Source organism: Notamacropus eugenii, chromosome 1 (assembly GCF_028372415.1).
Source record: "Notamacropus eugenii isolate mMacEug1 chromosome 1, mMacEug1.pri_v2, whole genome shotgun sequence".
NCBI classification, from domain to species: domain Eukaryota; kingdom Metazoa; phylum Chordata; class Mammalia; order Diprotodontia; family Macropodidae; genus Notamacropus; species Notamacropus eugenii.
Window position 1 is genome coordinate 695300954 of NC_092872.1, and position 18612 is coordinate 695319565.

An 18612-nucleotide genomic window follows, 5' to 3' on the forward strand; every position below is an offset into this window, starting at 1 on the left:
CTCCAATTTGTATATATGTATATATATATATACATATATATTTTTATATAAAATATATTTTATGTATTTATATATGTATATATCTGCTATAGTGTGTATGCATGTATGAAAGTATAGATACATACATGCACACACACATACACACACACACAAACCCTAGTCCCAAAGCCCAATAGCATGGGACACTCTTTTCATTGGAGATCAGTGTTCTCAGAGTTGTCAGAGAACAGAAGCAGCTCTCTTCAGGCTTTGAATTGCTTCAAGTTGCTTGGGGCCCATTTGGCTTCCAGCTTTGAGAGTGAAGAAGGAAGATGTCAGGCCCACTTCAGACTGCTGAGATTCTGGGAAGAAGCTGATGTGAGAGGACATGGAAGTGTTCATCACATCCCTCTGCTCTATGACCTCTTTCTGGGGCCTGTTTTCTCATCTGTGAAATGAGTTGAGGGATGGACTAGAAGATTTTCTTTCTTTCTCCCTCCCTTCCTTCCTTCCTTCCTTCCTTCCTTCCTTCCTTCCTTCCTTCCTTCCTTCCTTCCTTCCTTCCTTCCTTCCTTCCTTCCTTTCCTTCTTCCTTTCTTTCTTAGGGTTAAGTGACTTTCACACACCTAGTAAGTGTCTGATGCCAGATTTGAATTCAGGGAAGAGGGGTCTTCCTGACTCCAGGTCTGACACTCTATGCACTATGGTGCTGCTGCCTAGCTGTCTTTGGACTAAAAGATTACTAAATCTTCCAGTCCTCCCCTCCAGAATTTGAAGGGTGTAAAAGTGGGGAAGGGGCTGCCTGAGCCTGCTGCCTTAGCTCTTAGGTACTTGCTTGGCTCAGGGTGGAGCTGTTATAAAGTGGCTGTTTGAATGTATCAGAGCACCAAGGTGGGAGACCATGGGGCAGACTCCCTGAGAACCACTGTCCATCCGCTGGGTGCTGATGGAGGAAGGTGCTGAGAAAAGGTGGCTTCAGGGCATTGACCCAGATTCTCAGCCCTTGGGAATGACACCAGGCACTGGACAAGGAGTCCCTTAATCAGTTACAAGGACCAACAAGCAAAGCAAAGACCAACTCAGTGAGAGGCAGCTGACCAAAGCCAGGAGGCCATGGCCTCCTATGCCTGCTGAGAGCTTCAAGGAGAAGCAGTACTCACCTTCTTACCTGTACTTCAGGACTGAAAGGAGCTGAGAAGGGAAGGAGGGGAGGAAAGGAGAGGGAGAACAGACACTTCCCCCCATTCTCCATCCCCTACCAGATAGCATTTACCTTTTGAAAATGACATGCCCAAAGAAATGAATTGCTAATGGCTGAATGTCCAACTCTATACCAGGGGAGAAGTTGGGAGAGGGGAAATAACAGTATTTTGGGGTGAGCCTATAAGGAGCCCTTAAATCACAACTAATCCTTGAACCCAAGAGCAGGAGGCTAATACCCTCTTAGAGTGGAGATGGAAAGTGGTGAGATGAATGAGTTACTTCAGGAGTGAGGTCTCTGTCCCTGGAGTTCTTCAAGCACAGTCTGACTGACCACTTGTCAGAGATGCTTCCAAAGGGATTCCTGTTTCAGGGCAGGCACTGGATCAGATAGCCTCTGAGTTTCCTTCGGTCAAGCAGCCTCTAGGTTTCTACAGTTTTTTAAATACTTCCTATGGATGGAGACAAGGGTGGATAGAGCACTGGGCCTGCAGTCAGGAAGCTCAGAGTTCAAATCTGTGTGCCCCTTAACAAATTATTTAACCTCTCCCTGCCTCAGTTTCCTCAATTGTACAATGGAGATAATAATAGCACCTACCTCCCAAGGCTGTTGTGAGGATAAAATGAGACATTTGTAAAGGGCTTAGTACCTGGCATATAGTAGGCACTTAATAGATGCTTCCTTTCCTCCTTCTAGGGAGGACTTATTCAAGATATGTGGGCCATTTCTAATTTTTAAAAAGGTGAGGCATGAAGAGAGTGGCCCAAAGTCTTGGACTGGGAGTTAGGACCCCAAGCCCTGGCTTTGCTTCTAATCAGTTGTGTTGCCTCAGCCAAATGACTTTACCTGTTGGGTCTCAGTTTCCTCATATTCAAAATGAGAAGGATGGATTTATTGATTTCTGAGAGCAATGCCAGCTGGAAGTTTCGAAGGCAGACCTGCCATAGCTCCCATCATCTCTACTCCTTAGAACAGCCAGGAGGCCCCAGTCCCAGGGTGGGGCTCTGGAAGCATGGAAAGGGAGCGTTTAGAATCCAGATCTCTAGACTTTTAGCCTGGGGCCTCCCTTGCCACCCTCTTGGCTCCCTTCCTGTTTGCTTGTGGGATGTGAGTGATGGGGTGGAATGAGGGTAGAGAAGGGAGAAAGTGATGGAGAAATGAGTCCATATCTGTCCTTGGACACACTGGCTGTGGAACTCTGGACACTTAACCTAAGTGGCCTCAATTTCCTTATCTGTAAAATGGTATAATAATAGCACTTCCTTCCCAAGTTTGTTAAGAAAAAATGAGAGAACATTTATAAAGAAAGTACTTTTCAACCCTTAAAGCTAGCTGTAAGGCTCCGGTTATGAAAGAATTCAGCATGGACAAGGATGAAGCTTTCCACTGGGATTTTTGGTCTGTTCTTATTCCAATCCAATTAATCTTTACTCAGCACCTGCCATGTGCAAGACTGTTCATGGGCCATTCACAGGACCCGTGCAGGAAGGGTCTTCGAGGTCCTTAGGTCCAGGTCCAGGATGATTTCTTTGTTTAGTCTGGCTTTGTCCTGACTTCAATCTCTGGAGTACCAGGGGATGGGAAAGAGTTGGCCATTTCTAAGAAGACCCGGGGTGAGTGGGGCTTTTGTAATCCCTACCTAGGATTCCTTCAGCAGCTCCTGGCCTTGGCCAAAGGAGTTAGAGGACTGGTTCAGTCACACCAGGAAAGCAGCAGCCATGTCCTGCATTGGTGACCCTGATGGCTGAGGATTCTACAGTGACTGATGGTTCCACCCCATTTCTAGTGGTCACCTGGACTTTCAGCTATCACACTGACAGGATTAGATAGAATTGTGAGATGTTTAAGAGTGATCTGCTTTGGGGCTCATCAGACCAGAGGAAGAGAGGACTGTTAGCCCAGTCCATTCTGGTTTCCAAGGACAGCAGGGCTGCCAGTGGGGTAGTGATTGAGGAAGAACAAGGCTGGAAGACAGGAGCATAGGTGGGAATACATTGGAAAGCCAGAATGGACCCTGTGAAAGTGAAGAAGTGGTTGAGACTCCCACTCAAGACAAGCTCTCCCCAACTCCCAGTCAGTTACCCCTTGATCCACGCAAGACTCCAAGCCAGGCTAGTGTGAGTACAAAAGGCTTTCTTTATTGGGTTCTGGATACAGAGCAGGTACTGATCCAGGGTCAGCAGTTTAAATATGGGGTAAGCAGATGGGGGTGAGGAGCCGGACAGGCCAGTCATTTCACTTTGGGCTGGAAATCCTTGCTACGGGGCCTGGGCCCCATGCTTTGCCCAGAAGGTTAGTGAGGAGGGGGCAATGGGACCAGCCTCATTAGGGCCCTGGCAGGTCTAAGGGGCACCCCACACCAGGGCAGGAAATTGAAGGCACAGGGCACAAAGTCAGGGCAGCCTGGGGTGTGCTGGGGCTGGGACATGGCCACTGAGGCAGGAGGGGACATGGTCAGTGCCCTTCCTCCCTGCCATTCCTATACCCTTTGGGCCTGGGCCTGGCTCCTTGGGCAGGGGGGAGGCAGCTGCCTGGGCCTCACTTTTTCACCTTGGAGTCATAGGTTCCTGCATTCTTGTAGGCACTGACATAGCCACTGTCATCCAGAATGTCTTGCCGCCCCGCAATGCCCTTTCCTTTGCCGCTTTCGTCAAATCGTTCCTTGTGGGAGCCCGTGTACTTGCTGGTATCGGTCAGCCGGTCCACAGCCCCTCCTGTTTTGGCTTTCTGTCCAGAGTTAAACATGAGGCCCTCAGTGTGGGAGAGAGGGGAAGGAAGTGCCCCAAGCCCTGGCTAAGTTTTCTCCCTCTTCTCCCTCTCCTCCCTCCCCAACATGAGGGGTTCAAGGCTTGGAGGTTGGGAGGGGGTGGGACAGGTCCCCAGCCCAGAAGCCATCTGAGATGCCTCTCAGGGCCAACCAAGGAGGAAACCTTTGAGACGAGCAGGACACTCACAGTGACGCCCACGTTGGCAGGCTCTTTGCCCGCCACCAGCTTGCAGATGGCATCGAATGCCTCCTCCTTGTTCTTGCCCTTAAACCTCTTTGCAGCCAGCTCCTCCAGGGCCTTTTTAAATTCCTCATAATTGATGACCCGGGCAGTCTTCCCCCTAATAGAGACAGGGGCACCATGGGTCCCTCCCTGCCTCCCCCAGCTTTCTCTTCAAGCCCTCTCCTAGCCAGCCCATCAGGAGTGCATTAGGACAATCTCCCACAGGGCTCTCCAGATAGTAACCCTTCAAACATATGAAGACAATTACCCTATTCTCCTTCAATATGTTCCTGTCTGGGTCAAAATATCCCCATTTCCCTACAGTCCCCTCGTCAATTGTCCTGGACGATCTTGTCAAATTGTCTTTGTCAGTTTTTGTTGTTTGGTTGTGTCTGACTCTTTGAGAGATTTTCTTGGCAGAGATACTAGAGTGGTTTTGCAATTTCCTTCTCCAGCTCATTTTACAGATGAGAAAATCGAGGCAAGCAGGGTGAAGTGACTTGCCCAGGGTCACACAGCTAGGAGGTGTCTGATAGGCCAGACTGGAACTCAGGAAGATGAGCCTTCCTGACTCCAGGCCTGGCACTCCATCTCACGTGCCACCCTACTGCCTCCTAATTTGTCATTCTCCTTCCTAATTTGTAGTAGCCCAAATTCCTACTTCTTCCAATGTGGTCTAACTGGAGCAGTTCTCAGCAGGACTGCTACCATCCCCTCACGTGGAGCACTTTGAAGCTCAGCGGATCTTGAGATCAAACTAGTTTGGCCATTAGCAACATACTGAGTGGAGCTTGGAGTCTACTAAAAATGCCAGATTGTTTTCTCCACAAGAAGTGTTGTGGAGCCATTCTCCATCTTGTACTTTTGTATTTTATTTTGTGACTCCTGATTTGGGCTAGGTAGGAAGAAGGAATCCCACCCCTACCTCCCTGCACCGGATGTCCCCAAGCTCACTTGACTTTGGAGAAAACGATGTCAACATCTGTGCCTGTGACGTTCTTGCCGTCAGCAACCTTGCAGTCCTTACAGAGTTTCGCCCAGTTCTTGCCATTCATCTCCTGCCCCGTGGCCTTGGTGTCTCCATGGATGGCAAACTTTCGGAAGCTCTCTTCCAAGCCTTCCACATCTGAGTGCTCTGCCATGCTGACCTACTATGCATCACACACATGGTCAACCAGGGGGCCCTTCCAAGGGTGCTGAGCTAAGGCACCATCCTGGTGTCGATGTGCCCACCCCCGTGCACCTTGGAAACTGTAACTGGTTCCCCCCCTGGCAAGAAGGTCTAGGGGCAGGCCACCATTGAAGCTTGGCCATTGGCAGTATGGAGGGTGGGAAAGAGCCTGGTAACCACACTCATTGGATGACAGTCTGCATCATGGTCTGTGTGTCCTCCACTGAGGCATTCATTTTCTCTGGGCCTCTCTGTCTTCATCTGTAAGATAACTGGACTAGATACCTCTGAGGTCCTTTCCAGCTCTCAATTTAGGATCCTATAAATGTCAGGCCTGGAAGGGGCCCTAGAACACATAATGCTAGAGGTGGGAGGGATCTTAGAACATGGAATGCCAGGCCTGGGTGGGGTCTTAGAACCCAGAATGCCAGAGATAGGAGGGGCCTTAGAACACAGAATGCCAGGCCTGGAAGGGACCTTGGATCATAGAATGCCAGGCCTGGGAGGAGCCTTGGAACACAAAATGCCAGGAATGGGAGGGACCTTAGAACACAGAATGCCACACCTGGGTGGGACTTTAGAACACAGAATGCCAGACCTGGGAGGGACCTTGTAACACAGACTTGCCAGGCCTGGGAAGGACCTTAGAACACAGAATACCAGGCCTGGGAGGGAGGAAGGGAAGTACTTTAGCGATTGTCCGGTACAATTCTCCCCTCATTTATGACACGATGAGTTATCCAACGTGGTGAGTAGTTAGCACCTAAGTCGAAGACTCAACCAGTTGTAGGTGCTCAGCGCCAGCTACTGAGACTTTATGTCAAGGATCTGTCCATTCTGAAAGCTAGCTCTGACAATTCCTGCCTCTGGAAAGTTGCTTCTCACCCATGTCAGTTCCTGCCAGCTGCTTTCCCCTACCTCGCTGGGGAATATGGACCATCTTTTTGGTAAACTACAGGCACCTGAGGTCTACAAGGGTATGTATTACTGGAGGTGCCAGGCTCCCTGTTGCTTTTAAAATACAAACTCCTCAGCCTGGCATTTAAGGTCCTTCACAATCTGATGCCAACCTACTTTTCCGACCTTATTTCTCCTTTACACACTCGACATTATAGCCAAACTGGACTGCTGACTATTCCTTGCCTTCAAGCTTTTACTCATGCCTGGAATAAATTCTCTCCTGAACTTTGACTTTCTAAGTTAGGGTCCTAACCTACAGTCTGTGACCTAATTTTAAAAAATTGACAGCTGTATTTCAATAAAAATGGTTTCTTATATATTTTATTTCATGCCTTTAAAAATCAGACTCTGAGAAGGGGGCTGGGCCATGGCCAGTCATTTGGACTTTTGTCTGATCAGTGGACTCCAATGGCTGGAGAACGAGACTGATGACTGCACAGCTCTGCCTCACTTAGAGCCGGGTCGTCACCCTCTCATGTCACTGGTACTCCTCAAGAATGAAGGCCGAACGACAACAGTCTGAGAAGGGAACGACAGGCTTCAGCAGAGTGATGGCTAAGGGAGTCCCGGGCAGAAGAAAGGTGAAGAACCCTAGATCTCCCATGACGATTTGTTACAACGGGTTGGGGTTTGTTTTGTCTTCTTTTCCTCCATGGGGGGAAGGGGGAAAATCCAAATGCTTGCTAATTAAAAATGTTTTTCACTTATTTTTAAGTTAAAAAAAGAACACTTGCTCTAAATGTTTATCTTCATTTGAAGATTAGCTGAGGACCTTCTCATTGTTAGGGCCTTCATCCCATTCAAAATCCCATACAATTATTTATGGATACGTTGTCTTCTTCCCAGGAGAGTAAACTCCTTAAAGGCAGAAACTAATGTCTGACTGAGTCCTGGCCACAGGGCTTTGCACAGAGTATGTATTTAACACATTTGTTGAAGTGGATTGAGTTCAAAGAACACTACATCTAGAATCAGACAACCAGAATTCAGATTTCAGGTCTGTATTTATGACCTGACTTAGGGCAAATCACTGAGTGCCTCAGTTTACTCATCTGTAAAATGAAAGGATTTGACAGGGTTATCTCTAGGGTTGCACCCCCTTCCCGCCCCCACCGCTCCAATAAGTGCCAGTGGCTGCCCTGGCTTGGCTCTTGGAAGGCTGAGCATCATCTAGGCAAGCTCAGACTGGCCGCTGGCTCTGGGGGCAGCAAGCTGGTGCCGCCTGGCCTGGGTCTGCTATGATTGAAGGCTAGACATTCTTGCCAGTCTACAGTAGTGCCCTGGTCAGGACTGGTGCACTGTCACCGGGTGTGGCAGAGGGTGAGGCATTGGGACATGGGCCGATGGTGACCCTTCCCCCTGGACTTGGCCAGTGCTGCCCCCTGCTGTTCCTCCTGCAGGGTGGATACCCTGGTTTGGGTGGGACACCCTTGTTACCATTAAACAAAAACACAAGGGGTGGGTGGGGGAGGTGGGGATTGGCCCTAGGCGGGCCACAGTTTGTGCTACTAGGAGACAGTTGCCAAGGGAGGGTGGTGCTGCTTGGAGACAGTTGCTAAGAGAGGGATGGTGTCTGGGCAGCTGAGGGAGAAGTCCTGGATGCTGTTGGGCTGGGCTAGGCTGGGCTGGGGGCAGAGCTGGGGGCTGAGATGGACCAGGCTGAGTGAATTGAGGGCCAGCCTAAGAACCTCATGGGCAAGGCTGCTGCCATGCTCCTGGGCACAAGCCAACGGTCCCCAAGAAAAAATAAAGTCAGTGACCAGGATGTCAGGGTCTCCTGGCTGTGGGGTGGGAGGTGGGGAAAGCAGGCTTTGGTAAGATAGGGCCCATGGAGAAAGTGGGAGACTTGGAGAAGCAAGCCTGAGGGAAAGAAAATGCCTGACCCATCCTGCTGTCAAAGCGCCAGAGGTCAGACTGCAGGGAGCCACACCCTTTCAGGACAGGGAGGAAGGTGCCTTCCCCAGTGAGGCAGCAGAGACCCTGGAAAACATCCCACCCAGTCCCTGTGTAAGTGAGGAGCTCACGCTAGAGGATGGGGAACAAAGGGAAAGGACCGGCATCCTTGCTCCTTATTCTGCCCGCCAAGGAACTAGGTTTGTGAGTTCTTCATCCTGGCTAGTTGGCTACAATAATCCCTCTCTAGTTTCTGTGGGGCCCACCTCTGCCCACACCCTCCGACCAGTGAGCAGACCCTAGGGGTGGGGAGAGGGTCATTAATAAGGCAGTGCTGTAGACACCCTTCCCTCAACGTGGGCCTGGACACTAAAATCAAGGGCCCAGCTTCTCTGGGGACACAGAGAAAGGGACAGGGTGGGGCTGGTCACTCCCAGTTGGCCATCTCCACTGGCTCATGGCAGTGCAGACAGCTGGAGTCATTAATCAGCTGCAGGACAGGCCTTTCCCTGCCCCTCTCCCAACCCCAAGGAGATTGGGGGAATGGAGAAGGGGAAGAACTCAGGAACAGCAGCCTAAACTGGTATGTGTCCCCTGGAAGACGTACACTCATTGCTCCCAGGCCAGCTTGGGGCTGGACTTCCCGTAAGCCCGAAGGTCCAGTCCGGCCCCTGGGCTGCCCCTCCATCACAGAAGCGCGGCAATGAATGACCTTTTCCAGTGCCAGCGGCGGCCTGTCAATATTTGGGAATAGTCCTCCTTTCTGCCCCATGCCCGCTCCTGTACCCTCAGAGGCTGCAGGAGCGGGCACGGGGCAGTTAGCAAGACCATGCCCGTGCAGGGCCACTCCCAAGTCCGATCGAAGTCAGGGCGGTGTCCACGTGCCCGGGGTTTCTTCCCAGTGACACCCTACCTGCAAGGGGAGCCCCTCAATCCCTGCTCCGCAGCCTCCAGCCCTAGCCTGGGTCCGACCCTGGTCCTGCTCTGGATCGGGCATCGGTAGCCCTCCCGGGTCAGTCTCGGGGGCTACTGGCTCACCTCTGGGACTGGTCCTGGGGCGCGCACAAAGGGCTGAGCAAAGCTCCGGCTACGGCTCGCACTGGCCCACGAGTGAACGGACGGACGGGGGACCGGCTGACGGCTCCTCTGCTCCGCTCCCTGCCCGTAGCTCGGCGGGAATGCGCCCGGGCGGTGCTGGCTTATTATCCCGTGTTTCTCCGGGTCTCCATAGAGACATCCTGTTCCACACCCCCCCCCCCCGGGGGGGGAGGGGAAGGGAGATGTTCTTTTGCTAAGACTGACCAAGGTCACAGGGAAGCCCCACCCCCAGCCGGCTCCGCCCCCAGGACAAGTGTCCTCTCCTGGACCCCCGTCCTTGGTTTTCCCCTCCTTCTTCTCTGCAGCCCCGCTCCTGCCCAGAACCCCCCCAGTTCTCATCACTGCCCCCTCCCACCCCTTACCCCCCGCCCCCAACCTCACAGCCCCAGCCGAGTCAGGAAGGAGCAGGGTGGGGCAAGACGAGGATGCAGCAAGGAGGAGGGGGCTGCCTCTTCCCCCTCTCCTCCCGGGCCAGCCCCACCCAACATCCCCTACCTCCTAAACCCCCTACCCCATCTTCCCCACCCCCTCCCCAGCCCGGTCCAGAAAGCAGAACAAATGAACGCTCTGGGGGAGCTGCGAGGCTGGGATCCACGAGCGGGTGAGGATCCCAGGAGTCTCGGGGACAGCGTCCACCTCCCTCTCTCCATACACTTTGCACTCCCCGAGAGGTCCCTCTAGGACCCCAGACTCTCCAACCTCTGGTACCGTTTCCTACTCCCCTGACCCCTAAAAGCCTGGGTATTTGTGTAGGCTCGCGGGCGCAGGGGCGGGGACCAGTCCACACTTTGCTGCATCCCGCATGCACTGTCTCCCTAAGGGCTGCTGGGGAGCCTCGGACACCAGCCTTCCCTTTTCAGTCCAGGACTGGGAAAAGGCTTCTCCCGGGTACCAGAGCGCACCCCAAATGCTCCCAGGGCTGTTACCTAAGCCGGAAGGAGCTCCGAGGGGGCAGGAGTCTTTCCCCTTCTTTCAGTCTTCCTGCTTCTCGCTGATGGCTTACTGGCTTTAGGAGTCAGGCGACTCAGGAATTGCCAGTAAGACCCTACAGCTTGTGGGAAAATCATTCATTCCTCCTTCCACTGTCCTAGCATCCTTGGGGGTCAGGGGTCATCTCCAATTATCCTGATCCCTCTCTTGCCACTAGACCCAAAGGGCTCCGGAGAAGGGGAGGCTGGTGACTTTGCCCAGTCCTCCCTCACTGGTATCACCTTCTAACGTCGTGGTCCTCTTGGAGAAGGACGGATAACAAAAATAATCCCTAGCATCCCGGGATCTAGGTGATTCTCTCTCCCCTTCCCTCCACTCTCAGGCTCCCCAGAATCTTCCCACTCCTCCTGTGACCAGCTTTTAGGGCGCTGAGGGTGGGTCCAGCCCAGGTTACTCCTGTGGCCAGACCGAGAAAGACAGCCACAACAAGCGATAGCAAAGTCATAAAAAATGTATAATGTGACATGATTAATCCACAGGAGGACGGGTACTGCTGCTGCTCATGATTAAAGGGAGGAGGTGCAGCCCCAGGAAAGGCAGAGGAAAGGAGGCTTGGAGTCCCATCCCCCAGGCCTCCTGGGCACTCCCCTAAAGTGAATTCTGTGCTGTTGTAAGGTGCTGGCAAGCCCGGCTTTCCCAGCAGCAGCCCTGGCTGTTTCCTGGGTGCTGCCCCACTGGCCAGCTCCCAACTAGGCTCTGCAGTCTTTTAGGTGGGAACAATTCAGGGCCCCAGGGCTCAGCATGGACTGGGGGTGGGATATGGGAGGGATAGCTCGAAGGGAGCTTTAGTTTGGAGTCCAGGGGACCTAGAACTCTCCTGTCCACCCTCCACAAGAGGCCACTCCTTTTGGAGGAGGGCTTTGCTGCCTGGCTTAGTTCAGGGAAAAAAGTTACCCACTCAGATTGGGGAATCACTTTGGCCTTAAGACTTGGCCTAGGATTCAGATTATCCCATGGATCATTTAGGGGCAGCACGCTTTGGCTCTCTAAATCCCACATTCTGTTTAGTGGGGAGAGCAAGGAGGCCAGGTGAGGCGGTTGGCCCCAGTGCTGTAACTAGCATGGTGCAGCTGAGGCTTTGTCTCATGGTACCCATATTGGGAAGCATTCTTCTGCCTGGGGGAGTGGCACGCTTCTTCACCAACTTGCCTCATAGTCCTTCTGCAGTGAGACTGCCAACTCCAGGGTCCTGCTGCTGTGGTTTCATGTTCCCAAGACTTGCCAGCTCTCATCCACCTCATTCTTTGGAGGGACAACTTTGCAGGAAGGGTCATCCCTCCAGATGCAAGTGTCCCATTGCTGGGACCATTCTTTGGTCTAGACTGCCACTGAGTCTCTCCCCTGCCCTGACTTCAATCCCAATCACTCACTCAACTGAATTTGCCTCAGGCTTAATTTCAGCCTTAATTTTGGCCAGTTAGGCTCAGGTTGGACTCCAAGGGGAATCACAATCTAAGGAAAAAGGCAAAGACATGGGTTGGGGGCAGCAAGGTGCCACCAGAGGCCCTGGCCCAGCACCCACCTCTGCCATGTAGATCACTAGCAAAAGGCTGGGCAATAGGAAAGGACCTAGGTCATGCTCACCTCTGGGCGGTGCTCCAGACTGGCACCAGTACACTGTTGCCCTCTGGGGGGACCAGGTGGCTCCCCACTGCTTTGGCTCACAAACACAGCAGGCACTTTGGCCATAAGTTCTAACTCCTGTTCATAATCCCTGCCCCGAGGGCCTCTCTTGCCCAGGCTAGGAGCTCGAGGGAGGTGATGTCGGGAAAGGCCCAGGCCACTATAAGGGGGTGGGTGGCCACCTTCTGCTGGGGTGCTACTGCCCAGGCGAGTTTGGGCCACAGGGATTTCCTCCATGGACTCAGCTGACTCAGAGTGGTAGTCAGCTGGAGGGCCAGCTGCCTGGACAGAAGTGTCTGGACCCAGGAAGACTGGCATGGGAAGGTGAAGGCTGGAGTTGGAGGAGTGGGGCGAAGAATTCATGGCACCAGTCTCAGGGAGCTCTGAGGGAAGAAAGAAGGGATGGTCTGGGAGCTGTGGAGGGGGCCAGAGTTTGCTCAGGGGGCTTCCCCCACCCTCAGTTCAAAACAGTACAGAGACTCAGAAGGGCAAGTAGACCTGCCTAAAGTTTCAGCTCAGTGGTTATAGCAAACGTGCCCTTTTCCCACTCTGAAATTAGGCTGAAATGACTAGGGGTGGTTAGAAAGGAGAAAGGGAGTGGCAGAATGGCTGGGTATGGGAAGAAGGGTAGAGATGACCTACAAAGGGAGACAATAGGAACAAGGGTGTGACGTTCCTCAGAAGAAAATGGGTCGGACCCCATCTCTGGAGCAGTAGTTAAGGAAAATGGAAGTCCTATGGGTTACTAGCCTTATCTCTTTCAGGGAAGACCATGATGGCTACTGATGCCCTTCCCTCCCAACCCAGGGATTGTGGGGTTCTCTTGCTCTAGATGGGCCATCAGGGCAGGGGGAGGCCCCAGGGTAAGGACCTAGGGCAGGGAGAACTTCTTACCAGGACAAGGGGCTGGCAACCTGGGTCGGGGTGGGGGATGGCTCTGAGACTTATCACTGGCTACCAGGGCTGGCACCTTGTACACTTTCCTTTTTTTCTTCTTCTTCCTCTTCTGTAAAGGTAAGAAAAAAAGAACCCTGGTGCCCTCCTCCCATATCCCTATCATTTTCCTGTGTTCCTCTCTTAACTTCTCCCATGTTCCTGAATAGAATGTACAAGGAGGCAAATGGGGAGTTAGGAATACACTCACACCCTCCCTGAACTTCTAGGTGGGAGGGCCAGGGCTATTACTCTGGGGTTGGGGATCACAGGTTCAAGCAGGAGAGGTGAGGAAATCAAGGGTCCCAGGGTTATGTTGTGTACTCACAGCAGAAGGAGATAGCAGTGAGCTCCAGGGAAACCAGGACCCAAGAGGAGATGGGGGAGGGACATGGAGCCAGTCTCAACTTGAGTGTCAAAGGATCACAGAGAAGGTGGGAGGGGGGCATGAGGGCCAGGGCAAGTGGGTCCCTTTCACCTCATTCATTTAGCAACCTTAGGGAACTGGGCAGCCCTGGGGGTATGCCTGGGCCTGTGGGGATGGCGTGCCCTGGCCCTGGGGTAAATGCCCAACTCCTCAGAACATGAGGGCACTGCCTGTGCTTACCTGTGGCTGGATCTTGGGTGGCATCACTGGGGTGTCAGGGGAGGAGGGTAGCGCAGGCTCTGCACTGGTGACAAAGAGCGTGGAATGGCTGGCAGCAGAAGAAAGGGGATGGGGCTCAAGGCTGGCCCATTAGTCCTCTTCCCCTTTGCCCACCCCAGTCTCTGCCCGCATCCTGCAGCTGCCTCCATGAGCTGAGTAAGGGGTTGGGGTGGGGGAAGGGGAGCTAGTCACAGGCCAGCTAGCGGGGGAGGTGCTCCTGAAGCACTGGCTTTGGAAGCCTTGTTAACTCTCATAAACTCAGTCTCAGGATCTTCTATAAAATGGGATCCATCACCTTTGCACTCCCCAGCTCCCAGGGTTGTTGTAGGGAAAGTGCTTTGTGAAATAAGAGTTATTACTACTGATCATTTTTGCCCCAGATTTCACCCTGAGAGGTCTGGGGTGCTGGGGGACAGCATTCTCTTCAGGCTCTGGAGGACCACCCTGGCTACCCAAATGCACCTCAGACCAAGCTACAGAGAGGCCTCAGAGAGAACCACTCCATGCCATGCTGGGCTCTCTCCATTCCTGTCAGTTTTAATTAATGCTCGTTCAAGCAAGCATCCCCAACTCTGAGACCTGCTTTGACCTGCTCTATTCAGACAATATCTCAGGACTTCCTCCCTCACGAATTCCTCTTCCCTTTAAACTGACCTGTCCATCCCTGGCTTCCCTACCCAGTACCAGGCCCCAGCCTCACCCTGGACCAGAGTGAAGGATTTATCTCAAGGAATGGAGGTAGACCAGGTGGGGTTGCCTTGGGAGATTCCGTCCTCCTGGAGACTGCCCCTAGGTCCTGTGCCCATCTGGGGCCAAGGCTCCTCCCTCCCTCTCCTTCCCTCCCCTTGGCATCCTGGCTGCTCCCTAGGGAACTGCTTTGCTAATCTCCTGAGCCACCTCAGGCCAGCTCCGGTTGCCACAAGTAGAGGCCCGCCCCTCCCAGGCCTCAGGTCCTGGAGCCCCACCTCTCCCCTCCTGCTTTTCTCTGCCCTGTCCCCCTAAGGGCTCCCAGGGCACGTCAGGGCCCAGACCCCCCACTACTTACTCTCTCTTGGAAGCCGCTACAGCCAAGCCCTCTGCCTGGAGCTCTGAACTGGTGTAACTGAAGTTTTGAACATAGAACTCCACCTCCTAGGAAGGAAGACCAGAGAGAGTTAGTGCAGCAAAACTGAGGACTAAGACCCAAGGCCAGGGCACTATGTGCCAAAGGGTCAGCCCTCCTCAAGGCTGGGGCTGATCTATGTGGTTGGGTTGAAAGAAATCTAAGTTTTTGAAGAAAAATCCCAACAATTCAATTAAATAAATACTGTACTTCCTTGCCATCTACTAAATAAGCTTCTGGAGATACAAAGACACATGAAAAAACAATGTCCTCAAGGAACATACATTACCCTGACACAATTCTGTGGAGGGTCTGGGGAGGGAGGGAGGCCAGGTGAACCAAAGCCTGAAGGGGGGCTATGCAATGCCAACTGGTGGGTCAGCAGATGGGCCAGGCACAAAGTGGGAGCTCCAAGAGGATGGCTGAGGAGTTCTATTTGAACTAGTAAACCAGGACATGATGGCCTCATTACAAGGGCTACAGGCTGAGGGAGGGGTGGCTGGAGCCGCTGGGAGGGTCCAGAGCTGGCTCCTGAGGGATTGGGGAGGGGGGAATCAACAGAAAAGGGGAGAGGGGAGAATATGGCATCATAGAAAAGGGACTAATAGGAATGAAACGCTGGAGTCTTTCTGACACTGGTAGGGATAGGATTGATCTGGTTAATGTTGAGACAGAAACTTCCTCTACGCATTGAGTGGGCACCATTCCTTCTGCTTACAGTCCTAGCAGACTGCCTAGGACAGACAGCGGGAGTGACTTGCCCAGGGTCACACAGCCAGGACTTGAATCTGTATCTCCCTGACTTTGAGATCAGTCTTCTATTCACTCCCACATCCACTGCTTACTTAATAACAGATGCAATTGATTTTCAACCCTTGCATGGGGCTCCAGACCAAGAAGGGGCACTAACCTAGGCTAGTGGGGCCTAGAGAGCTTGAACTGAAGGTTCAACAGACTCATTATGGACCTGGATAGATTCTTTCATATGTATATCAGTGGTCTTGCCCCAGTATGTTATGTTTAATTTCTACATTCTTTTATTAATTTGGGGGGAGGGTGAAGAAATTGGAGTAAAGTGACTTGCCCAAGGTCACACAGCTAGTAAGTGTCAAGTATCTGAGACTGGATTTGAACTCAGATCCTCCTGACTCCCAATTCACCATGCCATCCAGCTGCCCCATCTAAATTCCTTTAAATAAAATTATATAAAATGTACTTGTAAGGCCTAGATAGTGTGGAGACGGAGTAGAATGGAAAGAGTTCTGGGTTCTAGCTGGTTCTAAGACAGACACCAAAATATACTATCAGTCTTTGGGGATCCCATGGCTTCCCTTCTCCCTGGGCCTTTCTTGGCCCTGCCATGGATTGGACAGATCTTGAAAATCAGACTACTCATTGTCCCAGAAGAATGCCTCCATCTCCTCTCCTCAACTTCTCCTAATGGGGCCACTGTCTGACCACTCTCCAGACTCCCATCCAAGGGGTCAGGATAGCTGAGGTGCCCTCAACTGTCCACAGGTTCTCATCAAGACCTGGGGCCTGTGAGGCAGCCCAGAAGAGCCCCATCTCTGTTGCCCTGCTGTGCTGACAGCATTTACCCCAGGATTTCCATGGAGACAAAAGGCATCCTGACTAATACTGACACAACAAATTGAATTCCGTCTCTAAAACAAGCCAGTGTCTAGGGCAACACGGACACAAGAACTCCAAAAATATGCCACTGTCTTCCCAGAGGGCCCCTCCTATGTTCCTGCCTGCCCCTTCGGGAGGGGCCGCACCTTACAGTCAGAGAGCTGGAGGTGAAAGGAACCGTGGGCAGGTGACGTTTCTCATCACCTCTCAGGAGCAGGGGGAGCCTGCTTCATCAGGTGTCTTCTGGAATCACGGGTGGCCGACTAAGGCTTTCAGAGGTGATTATCTTTACAATGCTGTTGTTTTTGTATAAGCTGTAGAACATAAAATATTTAGAGCTGGAAGAGATCTTAGAGCACAGAACCACAGGATGCCAGGGCAGAAAGGAACCTTGTTTTTGTTGCTTAGTCATGTTTGCAGTAATGCCTGACTCTTCATGACCTCATCTGGGGTTTTCTTGGCAGAGATACTGGAGTGGTTTGCTACTTCCTTCTCCAGCTTGTTTTACAGATGAGGAAACTAAGGCAAACAGGGTCACACAGCTAGTAAGTATCTGAACTCTGGTCTTTGTGACTCCAGGCCCACTTTGTGACTGAACATTTCACTACCTAGCTACTCACAGAAGGCACCTTAGGAACATGGAAAAACTTAAAGAACACAAAGTGTTGGATTGGAAAGGAATCCTACAGAATCTAAGAACCAGAAGGGACATTAAAATTTAGACTGTTAGAGCTGCAAGGGATATTTAGCCACAACCCCAGCATGAGAAGGTACCTTAGCCCCTTGATTTTAGAGAAGAGGAAACAGAGTCAGAGAGGCCTGACTGAATGAGTGGCAGAGGCAGAACCAGACCCCAGGTCTTCTGACATTCATCATACTTTCCACTACGGCATCTCTTCTGGGCCCAGGACTCTGCTGGAGAAAGGGTGGTCACAATAAGGTCTCATCTACGGCCCCCCTCAGCTGCTACGGGGATGACCTGACTGACACTCAGAGCCGGTTTAGAACCATCCAAAATGACCCCTTATGTACATTCACTCTTTCCTTCCTGAAACCCCAGCAAACTTTAGGATAGCCTCCTCTAGAACCTGATATGCTAAAGGGAAAACTAGAAACCTGATAACCAGGGTGAATGCTAGCTCTGCTTTTTCTTGCCTGTGGGGCCCAAAGGGAAATCACTGGACATGGCCAGGCATCACAGCACTGTAGAAAGAACCCTGGATTTGGAGTCAAGAGAACCTTGGTTTGAATCTCTGTTCTGCACCTTTGTACATCTGTAACTTAGAGCATGTGATCTCACCTTTTGGGCCTCACAGTTGGAATACTAGGCCTATGCTCCAAAACTGGTAAAAGGCCTAGGGAAATGTTCCATTTCTACAAAGGTACTTAGAGTAGTACTTTTGTTAAGAGTAAAACATTTAGGAAAAAAAAGTGGCCTCCCATCAATTAGGGAATGGCTAAACAAACTGTGATATATGAATATAATAATATTGCAACACACAAAAAATGATGAATATGAAGAATTCAGAGAAATTTGGGGAGATTTTTATGGACTGATTTGGAGCCAAGGAATTAGAACCAAGAGAACCATTTGCACGATGACCATAAAATGTAAAGGAAAACACCTATGAAAGACATCCAAATCAAAGGGTAGTGACCGTTCTTGACTTCAGAAGACTTGGACTCCTCTTGGCAGAGAGTTACTGGATTGCAGGTACAAAAGGACACACAGCCATGGTCAGACCTGGCTAGTGTGTTGATTGATCCAGCTTAACTTTGTTTTAAGTGAGGGTTCTGTTGTGTGTTTGTGTAGTGGGAAGGGGAGGAATGAAGAGCTGTCACTGAGAAGAGAGCAATCTAAAAAAAAAAAAAAGAACACAACTTTTTTAAATGAGAGGTTTAGCCAGATCAAACTCTAAATCCATGATTTTCTTCCACAGGTCATTCAGTCCAGCTTTAGGCCCAGCCTGAGCTAGACCGGATTGCCTAGGACTTCTGGTGCTCTAGACCCAATCTCGGTCACACAAACAAGTTTCCAGAGGGCTGGGAGTCGTGCTCCCTAGTCAACTGACATCTGAAGAGTGAGGAACAAACTCTAGCTTTAGGACTTTTCACCTCTTGGGGCCTCAGTTTCCTCCCTTGTAGAATCAAAATGCTGGACGGATGACTTCTGAGGCCCGTTTAGCTCTAAAACCCTATGACTGCATGTAGCAAACCTGGCTAATGCCAGTCAACAAACACTTATTATTTTCGGGCACTGTGCTAAGTACTAGGGATAAAGACAAGAGACAGTCCTTCCTCTTGAGGAGTTCACAACTGAATGAGGCAGATGACATATAGATAACTGTGTACAATCTGTGTACTAGAGAAATCAGAAAAAAGTCAACAGAAGGA

General features: G+C 51.5%; 1 protein-coding gene across 21 annotated transcripts in view; it reads right to left on the reverse strand.

The window, feature by feature from the left end:
• Window positions 1–3296: 3296 nt before the first annotated feature.
• Window positions 3297–18612, reverse strand: part of LOC140521240 (palmitoyltransferase ZDHHC1-like) — a 58983-nt gene continuing 43667 nt past the window's right edge. For 12 of the 21 annotated variants that reach the window (XM_072636050.1, XM_072636045.1, XM_072636042.1 and 9 more), the window contains 7 exons: window positions 14530–14615; window positions 13446–13533; window positions 12800–12911; window positions 9233–9432; window positions 5125–5318; window positions 4135–4288; window positions 3297–3907 (listed from right to left, as the gene is read on the reverse strand). In XM_072636050.1, the coding sequence (XP_072492151.1) occupies window positions 3719–3907; window positions 4135–4288; window positions 5125–5318; window positions 9233–9432; window positions 12800–12911; window positions 13446–13533; window positions 14530–14615 (1023 nt within the window). In that variant the 3' untranslated portion in view covers window positions 3297–3718. Of the gene's footprint in view, window positions 3908–4134; window positions 4289–5124; window positions 5322–6606; window positions 6821–9232; window positions 9433–10717; window positions 12289–12799; window positions 12912–13445; window positions 13534–14529; window positions 14616–18612 lie in introns of those variants that run through there. The other 9 variants (XR_011972843.1, XR_011972839.1, XM_072636046.1 and 6 more) reach the window with 7 other exon arrangements.